The sequence below is a fragment of the Aspergillus novofumigatus genome, assembly GCF_002847465.1.
Source record: "Aspergillus novofumigatus IBT 16806 chromosome Unknown P174scaffold_3, whole genome shotgun sequence".
Classification (NCBI taxonomy): Eukaryota; Fungi; Ascomycota; class Eurotiomycetes; order Eurotiales; family Aspergillaceae; genus Aspergillus; species Aspergillus novofumigatus.
The window spans coordinates 3,223,904-3,251,502 of NW_020194276.1; the positions used below are offsets into that span (position 1 = coordinate 3,223,904).

A 27,599-nucleotide genomic window follows, 5' to 3' on the forward strand; every position below is an offset into this window, starting at 1 on the left:
GTTTTGTGCCAGACCCCATCATGATACTGCCGGGGTTTGAGAGCATTTACCATCAATCTTTTCTTTTTTCCGCTGCGTTTTTAGCGACTGAAGTATATTGCCTTTTTTCTTCACATATTAGTACCTGTCTTCGCATGTCGGCTCGATACCCATTTGTACACTCGTTACAAGACATTTACTGTACAAGCATGTTCCAGATATAGATGTTACTACTGAAGCGATTCAGTACATGGTTGTTTGTCGCATAGCGTGCAATGGTCTCTTCCAATCACATCTGAATGATTTTCATAAAATTGAATTATTGCTACCATTAGATCCATATCAGAAACAAATTCGTAAAACTAATCCGTATCAACTCGCCGGCTAACTAGAAAGCAATGGTCGATGCCAGACCGTCCAATTCACGCTGATAATTCCTGTGCTGCGAGATCTGGTAGAAGAACTTGCCCACAAAGTCCGTCGCGCCCTTGAGAATCTGCACGCTTTCCTTGAAGCTCTCGGGCTTCTGCTTCCCGCCCGCAGTCACAACACCATACCACTCAACGGGGTCCGGGCTCTGCGACGACGCCACCTGGACATCGAGGGTGCCGCCCAGCGTCTCCTTGACGAGATCCACGGCCTCGCCCGTGGCGCCCAGCGCCTTGAGATGGCCGAAGGTCTCGGAGATCCAGTACTTGATCTGCCCGTTCTGGCGCAGGGTGGCGACGTGCGGGCCGCCGGGGATGAAGGTCGCGTCGAACATGGTCGAGCGCTGGCCGTCGTAGTGGTGGTCCGGGATGATGCCCTTGGAGGAAGTCTTGTCCTCGCCGTCGGCGTAGATGGCGGAGCGCTTGGTGCCGATGATGAAGGGGAGGGCGCTGGCGGCGTAGATGGCGGTCTTCATGCCGGTGAAGGCGACGGGGTCGTAGCCGTCGCCGATGATGATGGCGATGCGGCGGCTGGCGATGGTGGGGGCCTTGGGGAGGAACTCGGTCTGGGAGAGGTGCGGGGCGCGGCGGCCGTGGTTCTGCTTGAGGGCCTTGGCTGGGATTGGGGCGCCGACCATCTCGGCGACTTTCTGGGCGAGCTCGAGGTCGATTTCGGCGAGGCGATGACCGGCGAGGCGTTCGTAGACGGTGGGATCGTCGCAGTGGTCGAGCTCGAAGCTGAAGGCCTTCTTCATGTGCAGCTTCTCGTGCTCAGACATGGAGTTGTAGAAGAGCTGGGCTTGGTTGTGGTGCTCGCGGAATTTGTCGCTGAGGGCGCGGTTCTTGATGCCCTCCACGCGCTGGGGGTAGGTTGTGAACCCACCGCCCTGGGTGCCGGCTGGAGGGACGGCTTCGAAGCGGTTGGGCCAGTAGTTAACCGTGCCTTGCGTGATTCGGTGGCGCATCTGTCCGTCTCGGTTGTGGTTGAGCACAGGGCACACTGGACGGTTGATTGGCAGCTCTTCCCAATTGATGCCCAGGCGGCTGATCTGGGTGTCGAAGTAGGAGAAGTTTCGGCCTTGGAGAAGTGGATCGTCGGTGAAGTCGATGCCAGGGACGATGTGGCTGGTGCAGAATGCGACCTGCTCGGTCTGGGGGAAGAATTCGTCGACGTTGCGGTTCAGCTCGAGCTCTCCAATAACACGAAGGGGCACAAGGTCTTCGGGCCAGATCTTGGTCGCATCCAAGATGTCGAATTCAAAGTCATCCTGCTTCTCCTCTGGAATGACTTGGATTGCAAAGTCCCACTTCGGGTACGCCTTGTTGTCGATGGCCTCCATGAGGTCTTTGCGATGGAAATCGGGGTCTTGGCCTCCCAGCTTCAAGGCTTCGTCCCAGACAAGAGAGTGCACACCCAGATGGGGGATCCAGTGGAACTTGACAAAGTGTCGCTTTCCCTCTTTGTTGACGAGAGCAAAAGTGTTCACACCAAATCCCTGCATCATCCGGTAGGATCGGGGGATGGCGCGGTCAGACATGGCCCACATGAACATGTGGGTGGCTTCCGGGTGCAAGTACACAAAGTCCCAGAAGTTGTTGTGAGCTGTTTGGGCCTGAGGAACCTCGTTGTGTGGCTCCGGCTTGACCGCATGAACTGGCAAAGTCAGATCTGACAGAAGCAGCAACAGGAATGATACGTACCGAAATCTGGGAACTTGACGGCATCTTGAATGAAAAACACAGGGATGTTGTTTCCAACAATGTCCCAGTTGCCTTCCTCAGTGTAGAACTTGACGGCGAATCCACGAACATCGCGGACTGTATCAGCGCTACCTCTGCTTCCTTGGACAGTTGAAAAGCGAACAAAGACGGGCGTGTTTCTTGATGTATCCGTCAGGACACCGGCATAAGTCAGATCTTCGATGCTCTCCTTAAGCTTGAAGTTTCCGAATGCGCCAGTGCCACGCGCATGGACTACTCTTTCAGGAATACGTTCATGATCAAAGCGATGGATCTGTGAATATCATTAATACCATTTTTATCGAGAGTATTTACATGCAATATGTTTACCTTTTCTCTGGCGATCTGATCCTCCAGCAAGGATGAGCCAGTCCGCCGGTCATTCGTAACTCTAAGCCATTGATCGGTGTTGCTGACTCGCACACCGTGATCCGTGGTCAGTGGCTGCTGGGTGTGAGCATCGGCAGTATCTCTTTCCAAGTCGACCAATTTCTTGCTTTTAGAAGACGTGTTTTGAAGCACTTCCTGCGCTTTGTGCAGGCCTCCAGCAATCTTTGTGGCCATGTTGATTCTCGAACTGATGGTCAAGGTAATTTCAGATTTAAGTTAAAGCTCTGTGAAGAACCGACAGCGCCGACCTGACAAGAACATCTCTTTAACATCTCTGCTGGCTTCCATGGTGTGTAATAAATGCTCTTTGGTATGTCCAGAGCTGTGACGCACGTAAGTGTGACGTTGGCGGAACGTCAACGTCACCCTGTCAGTGTCGGCCTCGGCTGGATCCAGCGATCATGACCATCCAGGCTGTCCAGTGTCATGGAAAAACCGGAATTCGCATGCGGAGGATATCTTCATGACTTCTCCAATTGAAATCTTTCCGTTGAACCTGTTTTCCATCAAGGATGGTATTCGTTGACGGAGAGCCAAGCTCTGTTCTTGTGGGGCAAATGAGTTCATGACTGTGTCTGATAACCAAGGAACTCACTCTACCCCATGCGGGTGAGCTGATGATCTGCAACGAGAATACTCAAAGCCAGGAGAGTGTCCAATAAATTTATTGATATTACTTCCAAATCGACTGTTTCGCTGTGATATCGGCATTGATGCTGCCGAAGTGTTGTTGTTGGCGGCTGTATATCGTTCCGCGAGTTACGCAACACCGCTCCAGAAGCAGGGAAGCAAACGAATGTTGGGCGAATTGATGCTCTTAACGATCCATCGATCAACCAGAAACCGTTTGCTTCTGAGATTGTCGGGTTGATGACTTCAAGGCAGAGGCACTTGTGCCAGGACGGCATTTGAAGGATCCATGAGGAATAGACACTTCGGCATCTGGCGTGTAAAGTCTAGTCGAAGCGCATAAAGTTTTTGACTTTTTGTACTGTCGCATTAGCCTGTCCTGCTTCTCCCTTTTTGGCCGGGTTTCTCTTCTTACTACTGCTCCTTCGTCTCCCTCAAACTCTTTCCCACCGAGATCCATACGAATGCTTTCCTTTCTTCAAACAACGGTCGCGTCGACTATCACCTCTCAGAGAGTTTCGATAACTGGCCATCGAATGGATTTATTTGTTGCTAGGAAGACGGAGAAGCGGTGGCCGCAGTTTAGGATCATCACGGATAGGTCATATCCCCAAGACCCAAGTCCATGAACTATCGGATCCTCTATCAGATGGATTCCCACAATTATTGATCCGAATTGTCTCTGGAGTCCGCTCTGTAGATCCGTACGCGGCGGACTATCTATTCAGGATCAGTCGATTATGTTAATTCTGTGGGTCATCCGCTGGGTCTTCGTTTGAGTTCCGTAGATCGTCTGCGTCCACATCGAAATATGACAGGTGGGAAACGACTTCATCTTGTGAATGCGGGGACAATAGTCATAGGCCAGCTTTCAATCGAAGGGAGCCACAGGCAGGAGCATGTTCATGCGGTGAGGAAAAATGGCGTGGCCGAGGAGACGTATTCCTGGCATTGGGGTGCTTGTAGAAAGTTCGACGCAAGGGAGCAATCGGTTTATCGTCGTACAGAGCCAGGGATGAATTTCTTTGACAGGAAAGGAATCAGGATCAAGAAGAATGTGTTTCTGATTGGCTGTTGGAGATATCCTTCCCCCTGATTGTTGATGTCCGGTCAATTCAAAGAGAAAAGAGACGCGAAGACCGCGACTCTCCAACACACGACATTTCTGTAGAGTATACACATCCAACGGGATTGCCCGAGACAACAAACCCTGCAGACGCCAACCACCCTCTCAGCTGTCAATTGATTGGCCTTTTCATCAGATTACAGAGCCTACTCAGTATTTGGCTTCTATCCTTCGCAAACGACTTTCACAATCCCAAGGAAGCGTCCCGCTAGGATCATGCGAGGGATAACAAGCACTGACGCTGCGAACTCCTCCCTTTTGAAACCAGAAAGTATGCGACCCGTTTACCTCTCTCATCCCCATGGAGAATCGATTTCATCAAGATGACCCGCAGGGCACACGCACCTGGACCATGACCTGCCGATTATTGAAAATGATGCCTCACCCGGCCCTTTGGTGCATTCCGATGCGGCTTCTTTCTTTCTTTGATCTTCGTCCAGATTGCATGTGGGTTTGTGTCATTGACATCCGGGTTGCTTCTTAACTTTGCCTTTGACCTCTCTTCATCCTATCTGAAGCTTGGTTATGGATTACGGTCATTATACAAGTCCGATGGTGGAACGGTAAGAACATTCCCAGGGTCTGCATTTGCTCCCCGATTAGGATATCCCACTGAGAACTCATATTTGATGACTAGAGATGGCATTGACAGCCGCAGTCCGCTGCAGGAAGAGGCGAAGCGGAACTTTGAGAACCAAATTGTTTTAAGCCCTTCTTCTCACAATGCCTCTGTTGCACTTGGAGCGCGGACACGGGTTCTTCGAGCGTCGGACATCTTACTGTCGTTAGCTGGCAAGACAGAGAATGGTTCGTCGAATTCCGCTCTTGTGTATGATCCGCCACTTGATAAATCTAACGTATTGTGACGCGAATCTATAGAAACCGTCGAAGATTCTCCAGGCGTTGAAAGTTTTGCAGAAACTGTACGTCTGTTCCCGCCTCTCAGAAATGACGATGGGGGCCCCAATGGTGCTGCGGACTCCCAATGCCCGGATTGCCATGCTGTCTTCTCCTCACCGTACGGCCGCTGATTTGTCCTGCTTCTTCAATGCATAATTGACGATATATACAGGTGTGAATTGAAACAACACTACTTGACGAGGTTCTGTCCTGGGGCAGCTGTGGCAATCTATTTGATGATGCGAGATCGGTATGCTTGACTTCAGGGTACGGTTGATTCAGGCTGAGTATTCTTTTATAGTCTTATCACCAAGGGCTACCGGATGGAAAAGCGGTTTTTGCCTCTGAATTCCCGTCCGCTCCGATTTTTCTGCGAGCATTGCGAGAAGCAATTTACCATGGGTGACAAGGATGAAATAGTGGATCGACAGCGAGGTGAGACGGTCACCCGTAACTGCCTATGAACATCCTCTCATATAAGCTCGCAGACATGCCGTCATTCATCAGTTGCAAAAACTGCGGGGAGGAGTGTAACATCTCGTCAGTGCCAGTCTGATACTGATCTATTTGTCGTCCAGCCAGTCTTACACGACTAATTTAGATATGAGCCTGTTCTGAATGACCCCCGAGACGATATCAGTCTTCGGGATATTCAAAAGGACAGGGCAAATGGGGCGCACAGCAGAAGCCCCAGCATTGCGCAGATGAGCTTTACCGGCTCTAAATTTCATATTGCGACCAATACCGCCGGGGAGCAATCGTTTGCTCAGAGGGCCAGAAAGCTGCGGGATTCCTGGTCATTCAGAAGTAAGCTCCACAATTCCACTGATGAGAGACATGTCTAATTCTCGACAGAAATCTCGCAAAGTGATGAAGATGAGCTCATCGCGATTAGTTTTGCTGGACTATATGACCTGGAGAGAGGTAGGCCAACCCTTTTTCTGACGCGCCATGTTTAACGTGTGATGCAGTCCATGCCCCCAATGGTATATTCCAACAGTTCGGAGGTGCTGCCGAATGGCAGTCCACGCAGTCACAGAGGGACTGTCCCTATGAAAGTATGCTCGGCCCTGTCTCTATAAGAACAAAAGTGCATGAGAGTGAACGGCTGATAATTACTGCCAGCGCCGAATGATGTCCATGTCATTGGCTCAAAGGCATCGGGCATGGCCCTTTGTGAGGAGGAAAACGAGCATTACAGAACCGATTATGTTGATTCGCAGGGAAATCTGGTTGAAGACCAAGCACAAGGGACACCACCGTCGCCATCTCGAAGGCAATCTTTTCTGCAAAGGATATTTGGTCGTACCATTCCGAAAGGTTTGCTTGATGAATATAATGTTAGTCAAAACCCCAGCTGACGGAGAACAGGTCTGTCACGCGCAAAATCTGCCTCTAACCGAGGGAGAAAGTTGCTGAAAAGAGTCAATACCGTGAGGCTCTCTTTCACGCAAAGGGTCTCCAAGAATGAAAGTGATACAAGCTTAGAAAGCGAAGGAAGCTCAAGTGCCATGAAAACCACAGCCAAAACGCAACGCAGAGCGGATGGAATCCGAACAGCTGTTTTCGAAGCCGAGTATATGACGTTGTTACGAAACTGCCAGAACATTTTCATTCATATTCAACACCTCTCGGGAGGCGCAATGGTTCATGACGCCTCTGGACGTCAAAGACTGCTCCAGATGGATGAGGTAGCTCAGCTCTTTCTCCAGCTGAAGAATGAGCTCTCTGCCTCGACAGTCTATTCCAAAACCCTGATAACGCGTATGCGGGCTGATGCAGCCCTCAAGCAGGGCAATTCGAAAGCAGCGGTTGTGGAGTTTCATGATGCACTGCGGACTCTGGACAGTGAGCCAGCATTGGACACCGACAGATTGTCTCGCGCGTCCATTTTACATTCTATGGGACATGCATACCGCAGTCTGGACATGGCCGCAGAATCGGAAGCCTGCTACCTGGAGGCACTCGGGCTCTACAAACGATCCTTTGGGCGCGACCACCCTACGAACTTTGCAGTTCTGCACGATCTAGGAGCACTTTGTGAGAAGGACGGATACGCCACCGAAGCAGCCGCACTATACGAACGCTCGTTCGCCGGCAGGTTGAAGACTCTGGGACAGCACGCACCGGAAACATTGAGTAGCATGCAAGATCTCGCGTCGCTCAAGGTCTCCTTGGGTGATTTAGAATCCGCGCTCCTTTTATTGGAGAGGGCGGTTCCTGCTCTGGACACGGTGTTTGGACTACAGAACGAAACGACCCTCAACGCAATGAACAAGCTATCTCTTCTGTATCAGAAGCTCGGCCTAGTCAAGGAATCTCGGATGATATGTGGCAAAACCATCCCACATTGCAAGACGATCTTCGGTGTAGCGAGTGCTATCACGAGAGATGCCGTTGTCCGGTATATCCAAGGCTCTGACAATTTTGACTTTCCCCCAGAAATCCTGGACGTACTCGACCAATACCGCAACTCTCGCGACCCCGAGGCCCTTCGGGTTATCCATCGATTAGGCCGATCGTACATGGATGCAGGACTGAACCGAGACGCCGCTGATCTCTTCGAGACCTTGTTCGAGGACCTCCTAGTAGTAAGAGGACCAGAGGCTCCTGAGACGTTCGATGCGCTCAGTGCGCTCTGCGTGTCACGCGAGCACCTCGACTCCGTGGATAAAGCCATCCTCGCCTATCACCAGCTCGTTCAAATGGCAAGTGCCACGCCCGACGAGCACCATTCGCGGAAACGGATCGGCTATGCACAGAAGAGAATCGTCGAGCTCGACCGCCGGCGAGAAGTTCTGGCTACTGAGAGAAAAGAGTGGGGATTGCACGAGCCCGGGAAATGCCAGAACTGCGGAACATCCACCAAAATCCTCTGCAACTGTGAGTCCTCTCTCTGACATCTTCCCCCGGACTCACGGCACAAGCTGACCAGCCTCCCAGCATGCAAAATCTTCCGCTTTTGCAGCGAACCATGCCACAAAGCCAGCCTGCAATCACACCTCCCCTACTGCATCCCCTCCGTATCTCTCCGCGAGTCCAAATCCCTAGCCGTCAAACCACGCTGCCCACCCTGGGTCCGAGACCAGGCTCTCTCTAAAATCCGCTCCCTCGACGGGAACAGGACCGTAGACGTACTCGCCAGCTACACCTTCTACTTCGACCCGCGCAACTTCACAACCTTCCGGATGAAGCTCAGCTCCCTCACAAACACCCTCATCATCTTCTCCCTCGACTCAGACATCCGGTTCGCAACCATCGACAGCAGCTCGTCACCGTCATCATCATCGTCATCATCATCATCTGGACCCGGCAATACAAGTTCTTCAACCCCAACAACCGCCAACACCACCCCCGAGAAATCCAATGGCTAACCCCCAACGCCAAGAAGCCATCTGCTACATCCCCCCGGATACCCCCAATACACCCGCAAAGTACGTCCTCGTCAGCCCAGGCAAGGAAATGTTCAAATCAGCCATCCAGAAGCGAATCAGCGTGCGGGGCTCGAACGGCGAAAGGGAACATTTTCGGTCTCTCTCGTTGCCGGATAGCGAGCTGATCGAGTATGCTCAGGGCTTGCTTCTGTCGGGATACCTGGAGGAAGCGTTCATGTATGTCATTGAGTGGGAGTGGAAGTGAGGAGCATGAATACACGAACGAACCTTTTTTCCTTTGTTTCTAGGAGTTGTCGAGAATACGAAGTTGATAAAACACAATTGGATACTTTCTATGATTAGACATGTGGTGTACCAGCGAGCCATCGGGGTTAGCATCATCCTTGTGATCAAAATTTTACACGTAGATGTCTCGATTAATCTCATGCAAATATCTAATCCCACCTACACGAACAAGACGTGCCAATGATATGAAAGTTTAGATGTCCCCAGACCCGGAATGAACCATAAATCTATCGTCGCTGTCACCAATATATACATATGAACAAGCGCTTGCGCAACAGATGCGAGGCAATCTAAGGGAAATGCAATAACAATGGAAAACACCGGACTCGAGGCTTAGAGACACTATACATGATCATCAATTCATAACGACCGGGTGATACCCGTCCTGAGGTTGTCCGGGGCACAATCACGGAGTTGAGGGATGCTCATCATCCGATTTATAATTATCGTCGTCGTCACTTTCCCAATCCTGCGCCTCTAAAGAGCGACCCTTGATGCCGAAACTCAAGATAAAGCCGACAAAAGAAACGGCAGCAAAGACGCCGAAAGCCAGCAGTTCTCCCTTTGGTTGGATGCGGGAGGCCAGGGAGAAAAGGCCACCAGATAGGAACGGACCGGCTGCTCGACCAGCCGCGGCGAGAGTTTGCGCAAGACCATTGAGTGCTCCCAGAACTGCGTGATCCGGAGCAGAGTTCGTAATCTGAAGGACAAGTTAGCGCATTCTCGAATCCCAGTCGGGATGAGGATGACTTTACCAGTAAAAGCGCACTAGTCAAACCGCCAACCGCAGCGACCGTCTTAACTAAGAGCACGAAGCACAATTCCATAGCCATGAAAGCAGTCTTTTTGGTCAGCCGACCGTCAGCATCGTCTCCTTTGTATCCGACGAAAGGCATGAGCATGAACGACAGGACGAAGCCGAAGAGGCCTGCCCGATATGACCACCGGTTGCCCATCTTATCTCGCAGTTTGCCGAAGATACAAACTTGGAAGAGGATAGTGGCCAGGCCGGCAAAACCTTGCGAGAGACCAATTTCGCTCGGAGTAAGGGCTCGTCCCGTAGGAGGTGGAGCATGCGAAAAGATAGGGAAAAGCGAGTTGAAAGACACATTGCCCAGGGCGAAGATGAGATACGTCAGCAGAAGCAAAACAGTGTCCCGATTCCAGATCTCGGTTTTGAGCAGGGACTCATGTGTGACGCCTTGATGACTGGACACTTCCGAGGCGGAGTCAAGTTCGCTGTCATGATCTTGCTCAGATGCATGCTGTTGCACGGAATGATATTCATGGGGAGGGTATGCCTGTCTTGCCCGCCGTGCATGACTAGTCCACTCCCACAACCAGACAAATATTGCACGAATTCTGCGTTTGACTGTAGGAAAAACTTCCGCATCCTCGAGACTCTCTTCGAGGAAAAGGCTCGTCAAAATGAAGTCCACCATAAGAATTCCCGCACACACGAGGTTCGGCCCGGCATAAGGATAAGGATTGGGTTTGTTCTTGTCCAAAGGATTTCGGGGAAGACTAGTAAGCCGCCAATAAGAGGTCCGGTGATACCTCCGATACCGTAGAGGACAGGGAGATAAGTGAAAGCTTTCGACTGGTTGCTTCTGTCGGTAATCTCTCCCAGGCACGTTGACACCAATCCCTGGTTGCCATTGACAGCGCCCATCAACGCCTGCACCAGGATGGCCTGCCATAACGTCTTACAGAATCCAAACGCTAGCATGCAAACTGCAGTGAGGATGGTCCCAAGCAATATGACCGGCTTCCGTCCCACGCGATCCGACAGCCAACCCCAGAAGTAGTTGGTTATGAACTGCGCTATCGCAAACGCCGAGGCGATCGTTCCGACATAGATACCCACAGACTGCGGTTCGACTCCGGGAAACGACGCCGCCATATCAGGCAGATAAGGGCTGATCGAATTGAGTGCCGTCTGCTCACAAAGCGCGATCATCGCCAACACTGCCATCTGTTTCTTCGGCAAGGGAGATCGTGATCCGTCGTCGCTTCCGGATCCATGTTGTTGCAGATTCGAGTCGCCGCCTGACGATTCGGATTGGCCTGAGTTCGGTCTTCCACGCGATTTTGGAGGAGGAGTGTCGAAGGTTTGATAGTGCTGCGTGGTCGAATGACGCCTATTCAGCGAGTTCTGTTCAGTCTCTCTCATCCTCACAGGGCACGATCCTCACGCAGTTCGAGGAGAGATGTATTTTTTGTAAAGATTCGTACGAGACTTATTGTAGCAGGCAGGTCGACTGATAATCCAATCTCTATGTTGCTCAATGGTCTCCAGAAAGTTCAAAGTGCGGAGGAAAATACTGCGTCACGCGCGGCCGGATTGGGAAGGAATAAGGCGCTCATGTACTTCCAAACCGGCGAATTATCAATCACAAACACGTCTTCCAGTGTACAATAGCAAGGCAAGGCACAGAGCAGAAGTGACCAGATTATGCAATGGGGTGATGATTTGAGTGAGCAGTCCAGGTCCAGAACTTGAGACTGAGATGATGATGTAAGCGATCTGGGGAGACACGCTGAGTCATGCGTTTCCCACGCGAAGTACCAACATGCCAGGCCCAGAAATATTAATGATTCGCGCTATTTCTGTGGTTGTGTCAATGAAGGTCATTCCAGCCAAGACAAGATTCAGGAACCAAGGGTGTCATAATCCTCCCATGAGGTCGAGATAGTAAGGCTCCAAAAACAAAATGATGTCATACCTCAAGGCAGAACAAATACATTCATCGTTCAAAATCCTGTATGGTTCCCCCTGCATAAGAGCCACACTAGAGTACTTATGCTGCAGTAACAATGACTGGCGTAAGCTTATGGTGGGAGAGACTGTGTGGATGCTCGCAGCACCAGCGCCCATTGTTGCCTTTTCTGATAAGACTCAGTACTGCCCAAATCCTTCAAGAAGGCCTGCTGGCCCAATGGTAAGGCGCTTGACTACGGATCAAGAGATTGCAGGTTCGAATCCTGCGTAGGTCATTCTTTTTGCCTCTTTTTTCTCGTTCTCGTTCTCTTTTTTCTTTATTTTTACCGTAGCGAGAAATGTATAATCGCAGTAAGTTAATTTACAAGAACATTCCAAGATCCAGCGTGACCAGAAGCGAGATGATATAAATCTCTTTAACAAGGCAAAAGCTGCGCACTCACTTCATCAACAGATTGACAGCCCAAGGCACACTTAGGCCCCTCAAATCACCATAGTGCTGGCCCACGCCCAGAAAAACAATGGGAATGCCTGTAGCATGCACCATGCTGACAAGCGTACCTACCATGTCACCAACGGTATCACATTTACTGATGATGAAGCCATCGAGGTTTCTCCCAGTGCCGAAAGCTTGGTTGAAGTTGCGAGCCTGCATCACACTGTCCGTACCGACCAGAGCTTCACCGACCATGAAGATCTTATCCGGTTTGGCGAACTTCGCGAACTTCTCCAGAGAAGACATAAGGCGTTGGTCGTTATGACGGCGACCGGCAGTATCAATCAAGACAACGTCGAATTGATTCGCCGCGCCGTACTCCACTGCATCCTTTGCTACATTCGCTGCATCCTTTCCGTATCCCTTCTCGTAGAGTTCAACCTCTCCAGTATTCTCTCGGGCACTAAGTTCCTTCAAATTGCGAGCATGGACTCGTAACTGTTCCACGGCTCCAGAGCGGAAGGTGTCGCAGGCTGCAATCAGAACACGATAGTTATTCTGGAGAAGGAAGTAACAGATTTTGCCCAGATTTGTCGACTTTCCAACACCGTTGACGCCCACGATGGAGATGACATATGGGCGAGGAGCCTGTCCTTTGCTCGTCGGAGATCTAACAGCATCGATCTCACGCAGTAGATCGAGAGACGACGTAGGTGTCAATATTTTGCGCAATGAGGACTCCATTGCGGAGCGCAGCGCTGCATCAACACTTTGAAAGTTGCCTGTCTTCTTGCCAACTAATTCGCGCTGGACGCCTTCACATAGACGGACGGCCGCTTCGCGCGCAACGTTCTTCTTCAGCAAATGGTCTTCCATGGCTTTCAAGGGTTTCTCCAAGTCAGCCTCAGTAAGGACCTTGCCGCCGACAATATTACGGAAGAATCCACCAAGTGCGTTGACTCCTGACCCAACAAGGCCCGTGGACGAGGAAGCCTTTGCCTTTTCATGATCAGCATTCTCAAGAATGGAATGGACTTCATCCCCTAGATCTTTCAGCACAAATTGGCCCTTGCCTGTTCGGCGTCCCCAGGATTCTTGCGCAACAGCCTCTACTACTGGAGCTGGTGCGTCCTCGCCATCTGCAGGCGCGGAGTAATCGAGGACCTTGCCATCATCCTCATCCGCAAAGCCATCAGCATCCCACTTGCGCATCTTTTTGCCACTTTTTGGTGTTTTCCCCTTCCGAATGCTTTCATCTCCAGAAGAAGCAGTGGCGCTCGCGTTGGCCGCTTTGCGTGCGCGGCGAGAGGCGCGGCCAGCAGGCCCTCCCTTGGCGGTCAACAGATGACCTAAAATGGGCGTTGATGATCGAGAAAGATCTGGGGTTTGGGGTGGCGAACCCTCGTCCGAGGTCGCCGCGCCCTGCGCAACTGGACGTTGCGCTTCGGAGGTAGTTAGCAACACAATCACTAGTGGAGAAAAATTATCGATGTCAAATACCTTTCAACAGACCAGGCACGGGCGGCGGAGGTGGCCCACCATTATCTGATGAAACAAGAGGGTCCTTTCTCTCATTGCTCTCTGCTACGAGAGTTTCTGATGTAGGAGCCCCAGCATTGTCCTCAAGCTCTCGCACCTGCTGGTCGAAGTACTTATCGAACGGGTACTCAATAATCCTAGCCCGTGCGCTCCTCAGTTCGTCCTTATATAAGTCGATGAATATGGTCGAAATGTTATCCAAGAGTTTGTCGATCCAGCCAAGATGTAGCAGAGATTGATATACAGCCTATGGACTCGGTCAGCGGCGCCATTGAATCAAAGCGCGGCATGAACATACCACAAATATCAGATTGAAATCCTTGACTTGCTTCCATTTCAGAGTATACTTTTCCTTCTTGTATATAGGAGCTGCACTGCTCGTTGCCTGATTCTGCGCGCGAACCTTCTCCTCAATGAAGACATCGTTGATTAGGCTGTTGACCACATGCGCTCCGACCGGTGTATACGACTTTGACCACAGCACCACCCCGGATGTAGTCAAGACTTCGAAGGCTTCTAACATGATCGTAAGCACTTTTTGTGTATATTATTCACGGCGAGCAGCGTGGGTTCTGGGGAACGGACAAGTGAGTGTAGTGGCCACTATGGTGGGGAACCGCGGGCGGAAAAGGTGAGAGCTCCCCGGCGATCAGACCGAGTCCAGCCACGTATAAACACACTTCAACATCACTCGCACTCGAACTGTCCGATTTCCAACATCCCCCCTCTTCGGCTGCTAGAAGACAAGAAGACGAGACGGAATATTTGCGAGACTTTCTTTCATCACTAGCTTCTTACTTATACAGAAAAATTCAACATGTACCGCCAGTCTTTCGTACCGCCGCCGGCGCAGTCACCTCCACTCCACCATCCTGTGCCTCAACATGTGTCTACCGTTCCCATGATGCGCTCGCCTCCTCCCCCAGCATCCCAGCAACCCCAGTCATCTGGATATGGCAATCCTTATCAGCCCTCTCCTGCGCAGGGCGGCAGCGGAACATATGCGCCTGGTTTTAGTGGGTTCATCAGTGATCCCACAGCGCAGATGGGATTCCAGGTTGGGAAGACGGCGATGGCTGCTGGCCAGGAGTATATGGAACAGAACGTGAGTTGACTAACAAAGAAGCCTACCGCACCCCAAACCTATGAGCTTCTGCTGAAGTTCGATAGTTCAATCGCTATGTCTCCATTCCAGCTCTCAAGCATTACTTCAACGTATCGAACTATTACGTCCTGAACAAGCTCGCACTCGTGCTCTTTCCCTGGCGACACAAGCCTTGGTCTCGTCAGCAAGCACGTCTAACAACATCGCCGGCCGGTCCTAATGGTCAGATTGCACAGCAACAATACTCATCCATGTTCCTCCCCCCTCGTGACGATCTGAACTCTCCAGATATGTACATCCCTGTGATGGCACTCGTCACCTATATTCTTCTTTCAGCGGTGCTGGCGGGATTCCGAGGTCATTTCCATCCGGAGCTACTTGGCTCGATAACTACGACGGCTATTGCGGTCATAGTTTTTGAAATACTGTGTCTCAAGCTGGCCATGTACATTCTCAGCATCAACAATGAATCTCAGCTGTTGGACCTTGTGGCATACTCTGGCTACAAGTTCGTTGGCATCATTGCAACTCTGGTTATGTCCGAGATCTTGACGCCAGGAAGGGGAACTGGCGGTTGGGTTGGCTGGGTTGTGTTCGTTTACACATTCCTCGCCAATGCTTTCTTCTTGGTAAGTGAAAAGCATTGTGACTTCAGCCGGCCAGTCCATTGACAAGTTTCCAGCTCCGCTCGTTGAAGTACGTTCTTCTCCCAGACTCAACCAGTGATGCGTCCATGCGCGCCGGTTCGATGCATACAGTTGCCCGTTCGCAGCGCAATCGTCGAACTCAGTTCCTGTTCATCTACTCTTATGTCATCCAATTCATCTTCATGTGGGTGCTGAGCCGCGAGGGCCCAGCTACTGCTGCCTCAGCGGCTGCAAAGGGTGCCGGGTCGCTGTCATGATTCCATTTGATGACAGCGAAGTTGCATATAATAATGACATAGACGGGCTTCATGAAAAGCAAGCAGTCTCTTATGACGGCGTCGACCGTAGGTCTTCGCTTGCCGGTGTTCATTGCGATCTGTATGTACTAGTGAGGTTCAATACCATAATGAATTTCTTTGAGTTCCACCACGTTTCTTAGTACCAGGCCTCTCTACGAAAATTCTCAGATACGATTAGGGAACGTCTAAGTTAGAAATATTACAGCGAGTACAAAGGGACGAGTCTAAAGATAGATATTGAGGACGAATTGAAAGACTCATATTATTGTTATTCCAATGACTACACAAGGATCCATAGCTGTCCACCATAACCTATAAATGTCTCATGTTAGACGGATGCAAACAAGTAAAAATGTACAAGAAAGGTTGAAAGGTCACAAGTCCTCAGAGATCTTGGTGATAATGCAACATATCATAGCCGTGAGGCATCATATACTATCTAGGCAGTGCAAAAGGTGTAATCATCGGACGGTGACTGGGGAAGGGAAAAAGTAGTCGAACGTACCAGAAATGTCTGCTGATTGATGAGATTGACCAGTTGACGAGAACCTAAAATGTCTTTGACAAGTCAGCTCGCTGAAAGGACGAATCGTGACGATAATGAAAGAGGAGCAATCAACAAATATCAGAATATGTAAGAAATGAATATCATGCGGCAGCGCTGCTTAACGAACCCCGGCAAGGGTTCACAGACACTGCGTCAATCGCAAATTACCGCATCATGTGAATGGTGATATTGAAAAAATGGAGATAGAAACATACCAGTAAAATATAGGATATCCCATGTATGAACCTGTGTAGATCAAGTCAGTCGCAGATAGCATAAGCAGAACCTCATTTTGTCCTGAAGGAACAAGCCAAAGGCCAGCTCAAACTCTTTGCAAATGCAAGGAAGAGGTGAGTAAAATGTTTTGGGAGAAGCTTAAATGTAGTTTGGCCGGAACGGAGAAACGAGTAAAGCCGGCCTTGAGGCGCCAAGGCCCCAGCGAAAAGCAGCCCTAGGCCGCACGCAACCCCGTTCGGCGAGTTGCTACTGGCTGTTAAGCGAGACTCTTGTGGGCGAAGAACGCAACACCGGAAATTCGCGATCCAGTAGCCCAGAGCGACTTGTGTGCGTTTCGGACGACTTTGACAACCCCGACTCTTCGACAACAAATTCCCATCACCGCCCTCCCGGAGTCTGTCGACCGTGAGTTTGAAATCTACGCCCTCTATCGCATTTCTGGACTGTCACTGAAGAATCCGTTTTGTCGTTTTCTAGGAAGCCTTCGCCATGGCCGATATCGATGTCAAGATTGCTCAATGGAAGCTTGTTGAGGTTGGCCGTGTTCTGCTGATCCGCAGCGGTCCTTACACCGGCAAGCTTGCTGCCATTGTCGAGATCATCGACCACAAGCGTGTACGTTTTTCAACGGAGGAATTCTGAGCCCAGGACGGAAAGATTATGGCCGGATGTGATATTGACAAGAGTCGCGATTATAGGTCCTGGTTGACGGTCCTTCCACCGAGGAGAACAAGATCGTTCCCCGTCACGCCCTTCCTCTCGCTCACGCCACTCTCACCCCCTTCGTCATTCCCAAACTCCCCCGCGCTGCCGGCACTGGCCCCGTCAAGAAGCTCTGGGAGAAGAACGAGATCGATGGAAAGTGGGCTAAGAGCACCATTGCTCAGAAGACTGAGCGCGCTGAGCGGAGGAAGAACCTGACCGACTTCGAGCGCTTCAAGGTCCTCAGACTCAGAAAGCAGGTACGTGCAGTTTGCGAAACTACGGGTGAATTTGTGATGGGACGTTGGAGGACATTTTTTCGGCCACTCTGCGTTCGCTTATCGCGAGAGGAAAGAGGAGCAATTACTTGCAAGATAATATGCGATCGGTTTGCTGACATGTCGTGATTTAACAGGCTCGCTACGAGGTCCAGAAGGCTCACGCCAAGGTCAGGGCTGCTGCTCCTAAGTCATAGATGTTTTCATGAGGCTCGGTGCATAGTATGAAGGGGTACCTTGGGACGGTTTTACATGGCTGAGGGTTTTATTCTATTTCAGCAAAAATTAAGCTGTATCCACTACAATGACAGCCAAAAAATGATTCAAAACCTTGATATCCTGACACTGGTTATCCTACTATGTCATCAGATTGGCGCACCCGATTAGTTACATGGCTCTGGTTTTTAGCCGTCTCCTTAGACATTAATTGGGAATTAAACACTTCAGACTCAATTGCCTCAGGGAAAATGTAGGAATATATCGTCATATATATATTTGAGTTTAATTGGCTCGTTATGACTTGTATAGCTTGTAAAGGTGGTGCTTGTGTGAGTCCGGGGTGAGGGTCACAATCACCTCGCTAACGATTTTCGGCAGCATGGCATTCACACAGCTTTGCGACCTTCCACTTACAACAAGACAAAAACCCCCAATCATCCCCAACAGCCCTCTATCCGTGAACTAGGTATGTTTATATTGATTTTACAGATTCCAAATTCATTTCTGGGCCCAATTTATTTTCCTGCGCTTTTGGTGGAGATTTGAGTGTTTCGTGGGGCATTTTCCAACGTTTATATTTGAACCACCTGACGGTGCTCCAGTTCGAATCGCTAACAGTCAATTTAACAGCCCTTCTAGGCTCGTTTAGACCGCAAAAATGGCTGATCCCCGTGTTGAAGAGCTCCCTGATGAGGAGGTTCCCAAGGCCAACGTTGAGGACGCTGGCAGCGACTCTGAGTCCGAGGCTGGTGAGGAGTCCAGCATCCCCGCTGGCGCCGCCGTCACCATCCACTCCCGTAACGAGAAGAAGGCCAGAAAGGCCATTGGCAAGCTCGGCCTGAAGCACGTTCCCGGCATCACTCGTGTTACCCTCCGCAGACCCAAGAACGTAAGAACACGGCCCATTCTCGCGACGATCGATAGTCCATATATCTCGGGTTCCTGCAAGGCAGAACCCAAATGTGAAAGAGCAGGAGCTAACTCGTCCTCTGCAGATCCTCTTCGTCATCAACCAGCCCGATGTCTACCGCTCTCCCTCCAGCAACACCTGGATGTATGTGTCTTACGGATTCTTTCGATGAGCGTCTATCATTTAGCTTACACATTTCAACAGCATCTTCGGTGAGGCCAAGATCGAGGACTTGAACTCCCAGGCTCAGGCCTCCGCTGCCCAGCAGCTGGCTGCCGCTGAGGCCGCCGCTGGCGAGCACGCCGGTCACGACCACGACCACGACCACGGCAAGGGCAAGGCCCCGAGACCGAGGCCAAGAAGGAGGAGGAAGAGGATGATGGTGAGGAGGTCGATGAGACTGGCCTCGAGGCCAAGGACATCGAGCTCGTCATGGCTCAGGCTAATGTGTCACGCAAGAAGGCCGTCAAGGCCCTGCGCGAGAACGACAACGATATCGTCAACTCCATCATGGCGCTCAGCATATAACCCCGCCAAGTTGAATCCACGCCGTCAGTGGCTGACGTCTTAGCCCTGCTGGCAGGATGAACTCTGGGTGCGACATCAGGTTGACATCCCTTTGACGCTTGTTCTGTCTCGCCCTTTGTGTAAATCAGTTAGTTCAAAAAAAGGAGAATTGACCGGATTTAAATCACTTTTTCTACGGCCATTCTTACCCTGGAATGTTGTATTCCAATCTTTACAATCATGGACAATACTACATCTAAAGTTCCATTAAATAACGATGCGTATCAATATAACAGCTCAGCCTTGCCTGATGATTTGCGGCTGTTGGTGGATGGGTGTTCGGAACACGGGAACGAAATAATCACGTGACTTTATCCCCATCCAAACCTTGCCGAAACAACCCTCATCTCGGAATGTCCAGGTTTGCACGTTGAAGTCCCCCTCTTTTTCCTATCTTCCACCATTCCACAAATAAAAATGGCTGCTGTATGTTACTTGCGCTTTCCTACGATGGATCTGTGATGAATCGGAGGATTCGAATCGCTAACACTCGTTTTTTACAGCGTAGCGCCGCTCTCAAGATCGACTGGGTCAAGGTGACCAGCTCTCTGGGCCTCCGCGGTCAGACCGCTGCCTCTCTCCAGGCCTTCAAGAAGCGTAACGACGATGCGCGCCGCAAGGTCCAGGTCCTGTCCGAGCAGCCCCAGACCGTCAACTTCGACCACTACCGCAGCATCCTGAAGAACCAGGCTATCGTCGACGAGATCGAGGGTTACGTCAAGAACTTCAAGCCCGCTACCTACGATGTCAGCCGTCAGTTGAAGGCAATCGATGCCTTCGAGGCTCAGGCCGTCAAGAGCGCTGAGGAGACCAAGGGCAAGGTCGAGTCCGAGCTCCGCAACCTGGAGAAGACTCTGGAGAACATTGAGACCGCTCGTCCCTTCGACGAGCTCACTGTGGTATGTTTTAGATTACAAGATGGGAGGCGATGTGTTTGAAGGGTATATGAATTGACTCTTTTGCAGGATGAGGTCGCTGCTGCTCAGCCCGAGATTGATGAGAAGACTGCTGCCCTCGTCTCCAGGGGCAGATGGATGCCGGCCGGATACAAGGTGGGTTACAATTCCTGGACGTTTGCTTTCATACAAGTCGATTTACTGACCATAATTTATTTGAATAGGAGCGCTTCGGTGACTTGTCCGCTGTTTAAATTGTCAGCATTTGCATCTCATTTCCCGCATCTTTTATCCTACAACCAATGGAATTACACGACGGAAACTTCTTGTCAAGCCTGTTAACGAATGGCTACCATTCCTGATACCTGGCAGTGTATTTCTTTTGGTCGACGGATCTGTATAGAATCAATGTTGAAATTAGAAGACGGTTTCCTTGCATTTATGCATCCAGCCATTTTCGCCTACGGCTCTTAGCCATGACTCGTCCTTTTCGATGCTTAATACTCCCGTCTTCATTGATTCACGATTTCTCGCACATCGCACATATATGTGAACCTGCTGTAGATGGTGCTCCCTTCCCCAGCCCAGGCCGAGCATTGTACTGGAAACTCACTTGCCTTCTGTACCTGTAGCGCGTAAAATGAGTATCACGACCTAAGATTGCAAGCATTAAGCGACAAAAAAGACAGAAACCAACCAAAAGCAGGCCCGTCAAATAGAGAGTTCTGGTGATTGGTCAACTAGTCCGAGTTTTGGATATATCGAGTGTGTCCAATGCTGGACTTTCAGCGAACTGGGCTGTTCCGCCTTCAGCCCCTGTCCCTGTACATGGAATTTACGCTTCTACTCCATACCGGGCTCTTAGCGACTCGCTTTGCATGCCGCTTTTGATATTGTGGCTTTGCTTGATCGAGTCATAGTAAGTAGCGCTGATGCTGTCATCCATTTATCCCAGACATATAGTATTGGTCTGACTGGTATTGTTGGTTATTTCTCTGGATCGATACCTGAGAATAGCACCGAGCTGGCGGCCGAGTGCCCAACCCTCGTCCTGCAGTAATAGTTCTTCAGACATACTTGCCAACGAAGATGATTTGACAGAGGCGGCTACCTTTGTGGCTGCGCAGTCTTGTCTGGTCTCTCATTGCATCCCCTGGCTGATTCGAAACAATATATATGGATTCGCCCATATCATGGCATGACTATCAAGATATTGTCTCGGCTTGATTTCATCACGACCATCCATACCATGTCAAATCACATCATACAACCGCATGCGGTTCATCAGGGAGGCGACTCCGAGCAGATGAAACAGGAATCGCCTTCAGTGCAGGCTCAGTCTAGGCTGGAATGCCTCCCAGTGGAGCTCCTCCAGACGATCTTCCTGCATAGTCTCGAGTTCAATCTTCCGAGAGCCTCGATTTCCCTTGCTAGGGCTCTATCAAATCCGACCCTCTATACCTGGCTCATCCGCCTGGCCTTCAGTAGCTCCAACAAGAGCTCCAAGCATGGCTTTTTCACCCCAGACTTTCTCCCTCCGCCACTAGACTTCTTCGCCCTATCTACAGAAGAACGAAGTGACCTCCAAAGCGCAATTCTCGCATGCCGCTGGTGTACGCTGGAGCTCATGCGCAAATGCCAGAGAGAATACATCGAACACGCCGTCCGTCTCAAGTGTCGAGAACTAGTGTTCGCGCCTGAAGACCGCGACAGCATAGCCAAGATCGGGGAGCACTTCCACGACCTGAAACGATACGACCAGGGCCACCGAGGCCGTCTAGGAAAAGGCGATCTGGTTTGCAGGGCTCTAGATCCAGAAACCGACGCGGAGTATAGAGTCGCAGTGTGGTTCAACTTTGGCGCCTTTCAGATCCGCAGGCCGAATCCGATTCATACCGAGCTCGATCTCTTTCGACTACCCTGTTGCGCGGGCGAAGCTCCATCGCGTATGCCAGACAAGTTGCTTTGTGGCCCATGGACAGAGACGAAGATCGAGTTCCTTAAATTGCTGTGTTCGGAGGTATACATCGATGACGATGAGGAATTTGAGCGTTCTGGGCGCCTGCTTCGCCAGGTAATCCGGAGCCGCGATTACGGTACTTTCAAGGTACTGGTAGAACTCTTCATTCGGATCCGGATATATAGATACCCTCTCCGCTGGCCTATACAACGGTCTCATTTCAAGGCAGCTTTGAAATACGCGGACTCTTCAAACGATCCGTTCCTCAACTTTCTGGTTAGGGAACGTTGGGATGATTTACCTTCGTCTGATATAAAGCTCAAGAATGAGCTGATAGCGAAAGGAGGACTATGTTCTCCAGCATGAGGTATGAACTTTTACCATACGATACTCTTGAGACGTGAACAGGGAGAAGAAGTCATGGATTAACCGGTATCATTTAGAAATACATAAGATTCTAAAGATGACCAACACTGCTGGGGTATGAAGAAAGCAGACGACAAAAGCGCGAACGTGGACAGATAACGTGACGAAACTGAAAAGACAAGCCCATGAACACACAAGGTATCATATCCATCATAACTCATCAAGTCCGAAGGGCGCAGTGACTAGACCCTTGATCGTCGATGTCTCGAGGACCTCATCCTTCCCCGGTTTCCGCAGTAGCCACAAGTGAGGCATGAAATAACGACATCGCAGAGACTGACGACACCGTTGATGATGGCTTTAAGGACTGCACCGATGGTATTGACGATGCCCATGAGGCAGGCGCCGATGGAACGGAATATGTCCCGGATCTATGGAGTGGTCAGTAAGGACTTGCAAAACAATTGAGAGAGCAGGGACATACGCAAGACACGACGGCACCCATATTGATCAGATGGTCTTGTTTATTGTAGGATCTTTGTTTTGATGTGGATCACGGTTTGTGGTTTAGAGGAGGAAGTGTTGTCTGTGTTTGCCAAAGTACTGGAAGATGCAGTAGCGTGGACAGAGGTATCAGAGAATGGACGCATTGTGTAAGGTTGAAGGGGAGGGATAGTGAGACTATATATGGCAGGTGCGATGTCACAATGGCGCCAAGGTCTCAGAATGATGTATGAGGTTGGGACAAGGGAATATCATGAAAGGGGCAGGCTGCGTAAGAATAGAAGCTACGAGAGAAAAAGGTGCTACGAAGAACGTAATTCTATGAATTCTATGGCATGGTCACCTCCACAGAGCCAGGACCAAACACTGCTCGATGCCGTCATATCGACGACTGTCCATCCTGGTTTCTTGGTACGATTCGTCTACATGCGGCAAACTGACTGTGGATCGAGGGATTGATTACCTGTCAGGTGGTCCTGGAACAAGATGTGTTTGGGATCCAGGAAGAGCTTAACCGTGCCTTGACCATTCATGGGCTTTCATACTTGTTCTTGACAGAGATTCAGGGTGCGCAAGTGGCGTTGAGAAACTTGACATAATAGTACGTACTGAAATGTAGAGAGGTACATCATGCTATGACATCATTACTTGTATCTGCTACACTATCCCTCAAGTAGTCTAGTGCTAGGGCTGGATTGAGCTATGTCAGCTGACCTACTAAAACCCTTTTCTCCTCTTTATGGTAAGGCTCTTCGCAGACCTCTTCCTCATTGGCTACGGCTCTTTGTGATGTTATGCCCATAAACTGTCAGATTCCAAGTGTCAACGATATCGTCATTGCACCCCTGCCAACCCCAGCCCTACCGGGCTAACCTGAGCTCAAACTGGGTCGTGTACATTCCTCGAGAATCTACAGGCTCGCTTGTCATGGCGCAAAGACAACCTTAACTCTTGTCGGACAATCTCCACTCACTCCCCTCCGCCGGGCATGCTGACCCCAATCAGGGTCCGCGGCCGTAGAAAGAAAGTCCCTGCTCAGAACCCTAACCATGATCAAGGGGCGAAGGCAAGACCAAGCGGGCCCAAGGGCGGCCGGCCCTTGATGTCCCGTGAGGCGAGGCTCAGCTCGTCTCAGTCCAGGAGCAATAAGAGAGCCCGCCTGTGGACCGCCAGGCCGTCGAAGCGTCGCAAGACATTGTCCATACTTGAGGCTCTTCCGGTAGAGTTGATCGAGAAGATCTTCTTGTACTCGTTGAATGTCAATCTACCCCGTGCATCGCCCTCGCTAGCGGCGGCGGTGTCGAGTGAGCGCATCTATCGCGTGTTGATACTGCTCGCTTTCTGGAATGATTCCGCTTCAGAAGCTGAGGATCCAGACTCTGCTATCTCGAGGATACCGAGAACTTTGGACTATGTTCCTCTGCAGGATGACGACCGCGAAAGTCTTCAAACATCCATCTTGCGCTGCCGGTGGTGCACGATGTCCCGGTTGCTCAAGCAGGTTTCAGACATGACAAACCTGACTATCCAGAGACACTGGGTCAACGCTGGTATTGAAATGACTGAAGAGCAACAAGAATCCTTGGACCGGTTCCTTACGCGAGAAGACGACACTTCTATATACCAAGGTACCGACAACGACGGCAATCACTACACTCTATCCATCACTCCCTTCGTGTCAATAAGCATCGCATGCCAGGAAACCGACGAGCAACAAACCCACAAGATCCTCAACATTAAACACTTCCCCGAGAAGCTCCTCCTTGGCGCCAGCGGCGAAGGCTTCAGCGACGAACACGCAATGTACCTCGAAACCATGCGACTAGCCTGCGGGCTCAACCGCTCCGGCCACCTGGAGACAGACGTCTCCGTCTCCCGCGAATCCCTGCACCAAGGCGTCCACATCGCCCTCGTGGAGCACAACACACGAGCTCTCGCATCCCTCCTCAAAATAGACGAGTACGTCTTCCGCAGCAACGCAACCGTCGCCGGCGGCCTGCCCTACAGCATCCCACCCGAACATTTCCGCACGGCTGTCCGCGTCGCACGGAATGACCCCGCTCTTTTCCAGACATTGCTTCGAGCGAGCGCCGAATCAGTCCCGGCGGATGATCCTGAGATTACGGAGTGGGCGATGAATCTCGGGGATTCGTTTGGCCATTGGTTGCTGGATTTGATGCTGAGGCTGCCGCAGCAGATAGAGACTGCGAATGCGAACCCCGCGGAGGGTGCGGTGTTTTATCTCGGTAGAGCTAATGGGCAGATTGAGCTGGCGAGACGGTATTTGCGGGATGTATTGAATGTGGACGAGCTGCCGAGTTGGATGGAGGAGGCGTCGGTCGATTTGTTCAGTCAATGGAGGGCGATCGAAACTACGACGGCGTAAAGAAAGAGCCAGCATCGAGCACATGGCTGCAATGGTGTCTGTCAATATCATAATTTCATTATATTAATTACAAGATATATGCCCCATTGATGGACTGTTGACAGGTATTTCACCTAATACAGTAGATAACCCTTCACATATTCTTCAACAGCCGCAGGATCCCACTTATCCTACCGGCCAGCGTCAACTGATACCCGTCTCAACCACACCCTTGCACAGCTCCCAAGCTCCAGTCCCATTCTGCTTCTCATCATCGCCCTTCTGAATCGGATAGTCCACTCTGGGTGGTATCCGCGTAGCCATCAACTTGGGGAAGCGATCCACGCAAATTGCCTTTATGTTACTCACGGCACGCAGACCCTCTTCTCCGGCGAAACGCCCGTATCCGGAACCCTTGACGCCGCCAAACGGCAGCTGCACCGCGTAGTAACTGGCAAAGTCATTCACGGACACCATGCCCGCTTTGATCTGAGATACACATGCCGCGACATCTTTCTGGTTATACCCGAACACGCTGGCTCCGAGGGCGTACATTGTGGAGTTTGCGATGCTGACAGCGTGGGGCACTGAGTCCGCGCGCATGAGGACAAAGACCGGGGCGAAGAGTTCCGTCTGGGCAATTCGCATGGCCGGCGTCACGTCGGCGAGGAGAGTAGGCGTGAAGTAATGGCCGTGGGGTTGTCTAGGGTGATTGTAGCGTTTGCCGCCGCAGATGAGTCGTGCGCCTTGTCTGACGGCGTCTTCGATGAGAGATTCCAGTCGATCGAAGGAGGCCGGGGAGATCATCGCGCCCATGTCCGGGGTGTTTGGTTTCTGCCGGGAGTCATCTGGTTTAGAGTCGAGCAGAACGGAGCCAAGACGGAGGGCTTGAATGCGAGGGGCGACGGTGTCGAGGAGCTTGTCGTATACGCCTGGGAGGGCGATGACGCGCTCGACACCAATGCAGTTTTGCCCGGCGGATTGGAATACACCGCGCATGAGCACCGAGGCAATAGAGGATACTTCGCTCACGGTCCGGGCGTCGTCCAGGATGACCGCGGGATCTTTCCCGCCCAGCTCCACAGTGACTGGTGTCAGTGCCTTGGCTGCGGACTCGCACACTTTGTGGGCGACGGGCCGTGAACCGATGAAGGTCAACTGAGAGATATCCGGGTGAGATGTCAGGGCGCCTGCGACATCGGGAAGGCACACGACGGTTTGTACTAGGTCTCGCGAATGGCCGCAGCTCGAAAGAGCGCCTCGGATGATTTCAAGGAAGAACATGGTGCACCACGCGGTCTGCTCGGACGGCTTCACCACAATACCATTCCCGGCGAAGATCGCGCTGATGACCGGGGAGATGAAGTTGTGGAACGGATAGTTCCAGGAGACGCAGGCGGAGACAACGCCCAGAGGCTCGTATGTGACCATGTTCTTCTTGTACATCATCAGGAAGTTTGTGGGTCGGGGCTCAGCCGCCAGGGCCTTTTCGCCGTGGTCGATGGTCCATTTCAGCTTCTCTGCGGTGACGAGGATCTCCCCGAACGAGGCGTCGACTTTTGTTTTCCCCGAATCCAGGCAACACGCAGCGACGATCTCATCTTGGTGGTCAAGAACGTATCTGCATATTTCATATCGTTTGTTAGCTTCCAGATCCTCGCTCGAGCCTTGTATTCAGGGCTGGCGAACGCACTTGAGCAATGTCCGAAGAACCTTCCTCCTATCGGCAAAGCTAGTCCTGGCCCATTCGACCTGCGCGGTTTTGGCAGCTTGTATCGCTCGATTGACATCGTCTGCGGTGTTCGGCTTGATTCCGGTTCCCAGTACCCGTCCGTCCGCAGGACAGTAACTCATAATCAACTTGTCGCTCCATTGCTGCGCAAGTCACAACGCATTAGCATCGGCCTTCTGTCTCACCGATCAAATCGTCAATGCGCAGGGAGTAACCTACCCCTCGAACCTGACCTTCAAGCACCTTCTTCTGCTCACCCTGCACATCCTCCCATTTCTTGCCGGTCCAGTTGGCGCGAACCTCAGCCGGTAGCGGAACATTGAAAGACACAGCGGCTTCCTTGCTGCTCAAAATAAAAGCGTAGCCCAGGTAGATAGCAGCGACAGAGATGACTGCGACGCCAAGCAGCTGTGCATTGCTCGCCAGGGCGTCGATGAGGGGAGCGAAAGCAGGCGGAACGAGCGAAGCCAGAGAGTCCATTTTGGCAATCAATTGCACCTCAATTGATTCCTAGAACCTCTCCTGAAGGATGTGTCGCTCGTGCCTGGAGGGGCGTTCTGGTGTGAGAGCAAGGACAGAAGTGGTCCCATCTTTTTATCAACATTCTGCGGACTACGCGATCGCACGGACCACCTGAGGATAAGGAGCAAACAAGTAGAAGGTCTATGATTTTAACCGTAGTCAACATGGCCTCA

General features: G+C 51.2%; 11 protein-coding genes and 1 non-coding gene across 12 annotated transcripts; 7 read left to right on the plus strand and 5 right to left on the minus strand.

The window, feature by feature from the left end:
• Positions 1-276: 276 nt before the first annotated feature.
• On the minus strand, positions 277-2,819 carry catA (catalase catA). The gene is made up of 3 exons (XM_024827070.1): positions 2,478-2,819; positions 2,109-2,421; positions 277-2,061 (listed from the first exon to the last, which is right to left on the minus strand). The coding sequence occupies exons 1-3, from the start codon at positions 2,709-2,711 to the stop codon at positions 368-370; spliced, it is 2,241 nt and encodes a 746-aa protein (XP_024684513.1). The 5' UTR covers positions 2,712-2,819; the 3' UTR covers positions 277-367.
• Positions 2,820-4,740: 1,921 nt separating this feature from the next.
• P174DRAFT_511594 (tetratricopeptide repeat protein) lies at positions 4,741-8,832 on the plus strand (the record flags this gene model as incomplete). Its single annotated transcript, XM_024831803.1, has 13 exons — positions 4,741-4,856; positions 4,931-5,100; positions 5,173-5,311; positions 5,366-5,443; positions 5,495-5,628; positions 5,682-5,733; positions 5,795-6,000; positions 6,049-6,117; positions 6,165-6,251; positions 6,319-6,513; positions 6,565-8,076; positions 8,137-8,514; positions 8,582-8,832. Exons 1-13 carry the CDS (start codon positions 4,819-4,821, stop codon positions 8,830-8,832), a joined length of 3,309 nt encoding a protein of 1,102 aa, XP_024684514.1. The 5' UTR covers positions 4,741-4,818.
• Positions 8,833-8,998: 166 nt separating this feature from the next.
• P174DRAFT_440533 (MFS transporter) lies at positions 8,999-11,514 on the minus strand. Its single transcript, XM_024827071.1, has 3 exons — positions 10,399-11,514; positions 9,629-10,372; positions 8,999-9,573 (listed from the first exon to the last, which is right to left on the minus strand). Exons 1-3 carry the CDS (start codon positions 11,044-11,046, stop codon positions 9,280-9,282), a joined length of 1,686 nt encoding a protein of 561 aa, XP_024684515.1. The 5' UTR covers positions 11,047-11,514; the 3' UTR covers positions 8,999-9,279.
• Positions 11,515-11,798: 284 nt separating this feature from the next.
• On the plus strand, positions 11,799-11,870 carry P174DRAFT_t66. The gene has a single exon. It is a non-coding gene; the product is annotated as a tRNA-Arg (tRNA).
• On the minus strand, positions 11,821-14,155 carry P174DRAFT_450271 (signal recognition particle receptor subunit alpha). Its single transcript, XM_024828918.1, has 3 exons — positions 13,869-14,155; positions 13,532-13,817; positions 11,821-13,473 (listed from the first exon to the last, which is right to left on the minus strand). Exons 1-3 carry the CDS (start codon positions 14,091-14,093, stop codon positions 12,035-12,037), a joined length of 1,950 nt encoding a protein of 649 aa, XP_024684516.1. The 5' UTR covers positions 14,094-14,155; the 3' UTR covers positions 11,821-12,034.
• A 94-nt stretch (positions 14,156-14,249) lies between these two features.
• Positions 14,250-15,743, plus strand: P174DRAFT_440535 (protein transporter YIF1). The gene is made up of 3 exons (XM_024827072.1): positions 14,250-14,675; positions 14,741-15,304; positions 15,358-15,743. Exons 1-3 carry the CDS (start codon positions 14,388-14,390, stop codon positions 15,577-15,579), a joined length of 1,074 nt encoding a protein of 357 aa, XP_024684517.1. The 5' UTR covers positions 14,250-14,387; the 3' UTR covers positions 15,580-15,743.
• Positions 15,744-16,894: 1,151 nt separating this feature from the next.
• P174DRAFT_459419 (NAC-domain-containing protein) lies at positions 16,895-19,042 on the plus strand (the record flags this gene model as incomplete). Its single annotated transcript, XM_024829761.1, has 7 exons — positions 16,895-17,020; positions 17,104-17,367; positions 17,523-17,555; positions 18,254-18,493; positions 18,600-18,658; positions 18,719-18,819; positions 18,849-19,042. 7 exons carry the CDS (start codon positions 16,895-16,897, stop codon positions 19,040-19,042), a joined length of 1,017 nt encoding a protein of 338 aa, XP_024684518.1.
• A 420-nt stretch (positions 19,043-19,462) lies between these two features.
• P174DRAFT_440538 (F1F0 ATP synthase subunit d) lies at positions 19,463-20,628 on the plus strand. The gene is made up of 4 exons (XM_024827073.1): positions 19,463-19,507; positions 19,585-19,980; positions 20,047-20,133; positions 20,202-20,628. Exons 1-4 carry the CDS (start codon positions 19,499-19,501, stop codon positions 20,229-20,231), a joined length of 522 nt encoding a protein of 173 aa, XP_024684519.1. The 5' UTR covers positions 19,463-19,498; the 3' UTR covers positions 20,232-20,628.
• Positions 20,629-21,036: 408 nt separating this feature from the next.
• Positions 21,037-22,685, plus strand: P174DRAFT_148630 (uncharacterized protein). Its single transcript, XM_024821157.1, has 2 exons — positions 21,037-22,304; positions 22,381-22,685. The coding sequence occupies exon 1, from the start codon at positions 21,176-21,178 to the stop codon at positions 22,301-22,303; it is 1,128 nt and encodes a 375-aa protein (XP_024684520.1). The 5' UTR covers positions 21,037-21,175; the 3' UTR covers position 22,304; positions 22,381-22,685.
• Positions 22,546-22,808, minus strand: P174DRAFT_459422 (uncharacterized protein; the record flags this gene model as incomplete). The annotated part of the gene is made up of 2 exons (XM_024829762.1): positions 22,546-22,734; positions 22,788-22,808. The coding sequence occupies 2 exons, from the start codon at positions 22,806-22,808 to the stop codon at positions 22,546-22,548; spliced, it is 210 nt and encodes a 69-aa protein (XP_024684521.1).
• A 987-nt stretch (positions 22,809-23,795) lies between these two features.
• P174DRAFT_430241 (uncharacterized protein) lies at positions 23,796-25,193 on the plus strand (the record flags this gene model as incomplete). Its single annotated transcript, XM_024825615.1, has 1 exon — positions 23,796-25,193. The coding sequence occupies one exon, from the start codon at positions 23,796-23,798 to the stop codon at positions 25,191-25,193; it is 1,398 nt and encodes a 465-aa protein (XP_024684522.1).
• A 42-nt stretch (positions 25,194-25,235) lies between these two features.
• On the minus strand, positions 25,236-27,457 carry P174DRAFT_450278 (aldehyde dehydrogenase family protein). Its single transcript, XM_024828919.1, has 3 exons — positions 27,124-27,457; positions 26,866-27,047; positions 25,236-26,793 (listed from the first exon to the last, which is right to left on the minus strand). The coding sequence occupies exons 1-3, from the start codon at positions 27,382-27,384 to the stop codon at positions 25,377-25,379; spliced, it is 1,860 nt and encodes a 619-aa protein (XP_024684523.1). The 5' UTR covers positions 27,385-27,457; the 3' UTR covers positions 25,236-25,376.
• Between the last annotated feature and the right edge of the window lie 142 nt (positions 27,458-27,599).

What these genes read in the sequence shown, in the direction of transcription:
- catA (XM_024827070.1), bottom strand. Translation starts at nt 2,711, where the DNA reads ATGGCCACAAAGATTGCTGGAGGCCTGCACAAAGCGCAGGAAGTGCTT. An exon ending in ATCAGATCGCCAGAGAAAAG is followed by an intron (nt 2,422 to 2,477) that starts GTAAACATATTG and finishes TGATATTCACAG; the next exon opens with ATCCATCGCTTTGATCATGA. An exon ending in CGTCAAGTTCCCAGATTTCG is followed by an intron (nt 2,062 to 2,108) that starts GTACGTATCATT and finishes TGACTTTGCCAG; the next exon opens with TTCATGCGGTCAAGCCGGAG.
- P174DRAFT_440533 (XM_024827071.1), bottom strand. Translation starts at nt 11,046, where the DNA reads ATGAGAGAGACTGAACAGAACTCGCTGAATAGGCGTCATTCGACCACG. An exon ending in CTCTTATTGGCGGCTTACTA is followed by an intron (nt 10,373 to 10,398) that starts GTCTTCCCCGAA and finishes CCTTTGGACAAG; the next exon opens with AACAAACCCAATCCTTATCC. An exon ending in TGACTAGTGCGCTTTTACTG is followed by an intron (nt 9,574 to 9,628) that starts GTAAAGTCATCC and finishes CTTGTCCTTCAG; the next exon opens with ATTACGAACTCTGCTCCGGA.
- P174DRAFT_440535 (XM_024827072.1), top strand. Translation starts at nt 14,388, where the DNA reads ATGTACCGCCAGTCTTTCGTACCGCCGCCGGCGCAGTCACCTCCACTC. An exon ending in AGGAGTATATGGAACAGAAC is followed by an intron (nt 14,676 to 14,740) that starts GTGAGTTGACTA and finishes GAAGTTCGATAG; the next exon opens with TTCAATCGCTATGTCTCCAT. An exon ending in TCGCCAATGCTTTCTTCTTG is followed by an intron (nt 15,305 to 15,357) that starts GTAAGTGAAAAG and finishes ACAAGTTTCCAG; the next exon opens with CTCCGCTCGTTGAAGTACGT.
- P174DRAFT_148630 (XM_024821157.1), top strand. Translation starts at nt 21,176, where the DNA reads ATGACTATCAAGATATTGTCTCGGCTTGATTTCATCACGACCATCCAT.
- P174DRAFT_450271 (XM_024828918.1), bottom strand. Translation starts at nt 14,093, where the DNA reads ATGTTAGAAGCCTTCGAAGTCTTGACTACATCCGGGGTGGTGCTGTGG. An exon ending in ATTTCAATCTGATATTTGTG is followed by an intron (nt 13,818 to 13,868) that starts GTATGTTCATGC and finishes CCGAGTCCATAG; the next exon opens with GCTGTATATCAATCTCTGCT. An exon ending in CGTGCCTGGTCTGTTGAAAG is followed by an intron (nt 13,474 to 13,531) that starts GTATTTGACATC and finishes CTACCTCCGAAG; the next exon opens with CGCAACGTCCAGTTGCGCAG.
- P174DRAFT_450278 (XM_024828919.1), bottom strand. Translation starts at nt 27,384, where the DNA reads ATGGACTCTCTGGCTTCGCTCGTTCCGCCTGCTTTCGCTCCCCTCATC. An exon ending in TTGAAGGTCAGGTTCGAGGG is followed by an intron (nt 27,048 to 27,123) that starts GTAGGTTACTCC and finishes TGACTTGCGCAG; the next exon opens with CAATGGAGCGACAAGTTGAT. An exon ending in GTTCTTCGGACATTGCTCAA is followed by an intron (nt 26,794 to 26,865) that starts GTGCGTTCGCCA and finishes TGAAATATGCAG; the next exon opens with ATACGTTCTTGACCACCAAG.
- P174DRAFT_440538 (XM_024827073.1), top strand. An exon ending in CCTTCGACGAGCTCACTGTG is followed by an intron (nt 19,981 to 20,046) that starts GTATGTTTTAGA and finishes ACTCTTTTGCAG; the next exon opens with GATGAGGTCGCTGCTGCTCA. An exon ending in GGATGCCGGCCGGATACAAG is followed by an intron (nt 20,134 to 20,201) that starts GTGGGTTACAAT and finishes TTATTTGAATAG; the next exon opens with GAGCGCTTCGGTGACTTGTC.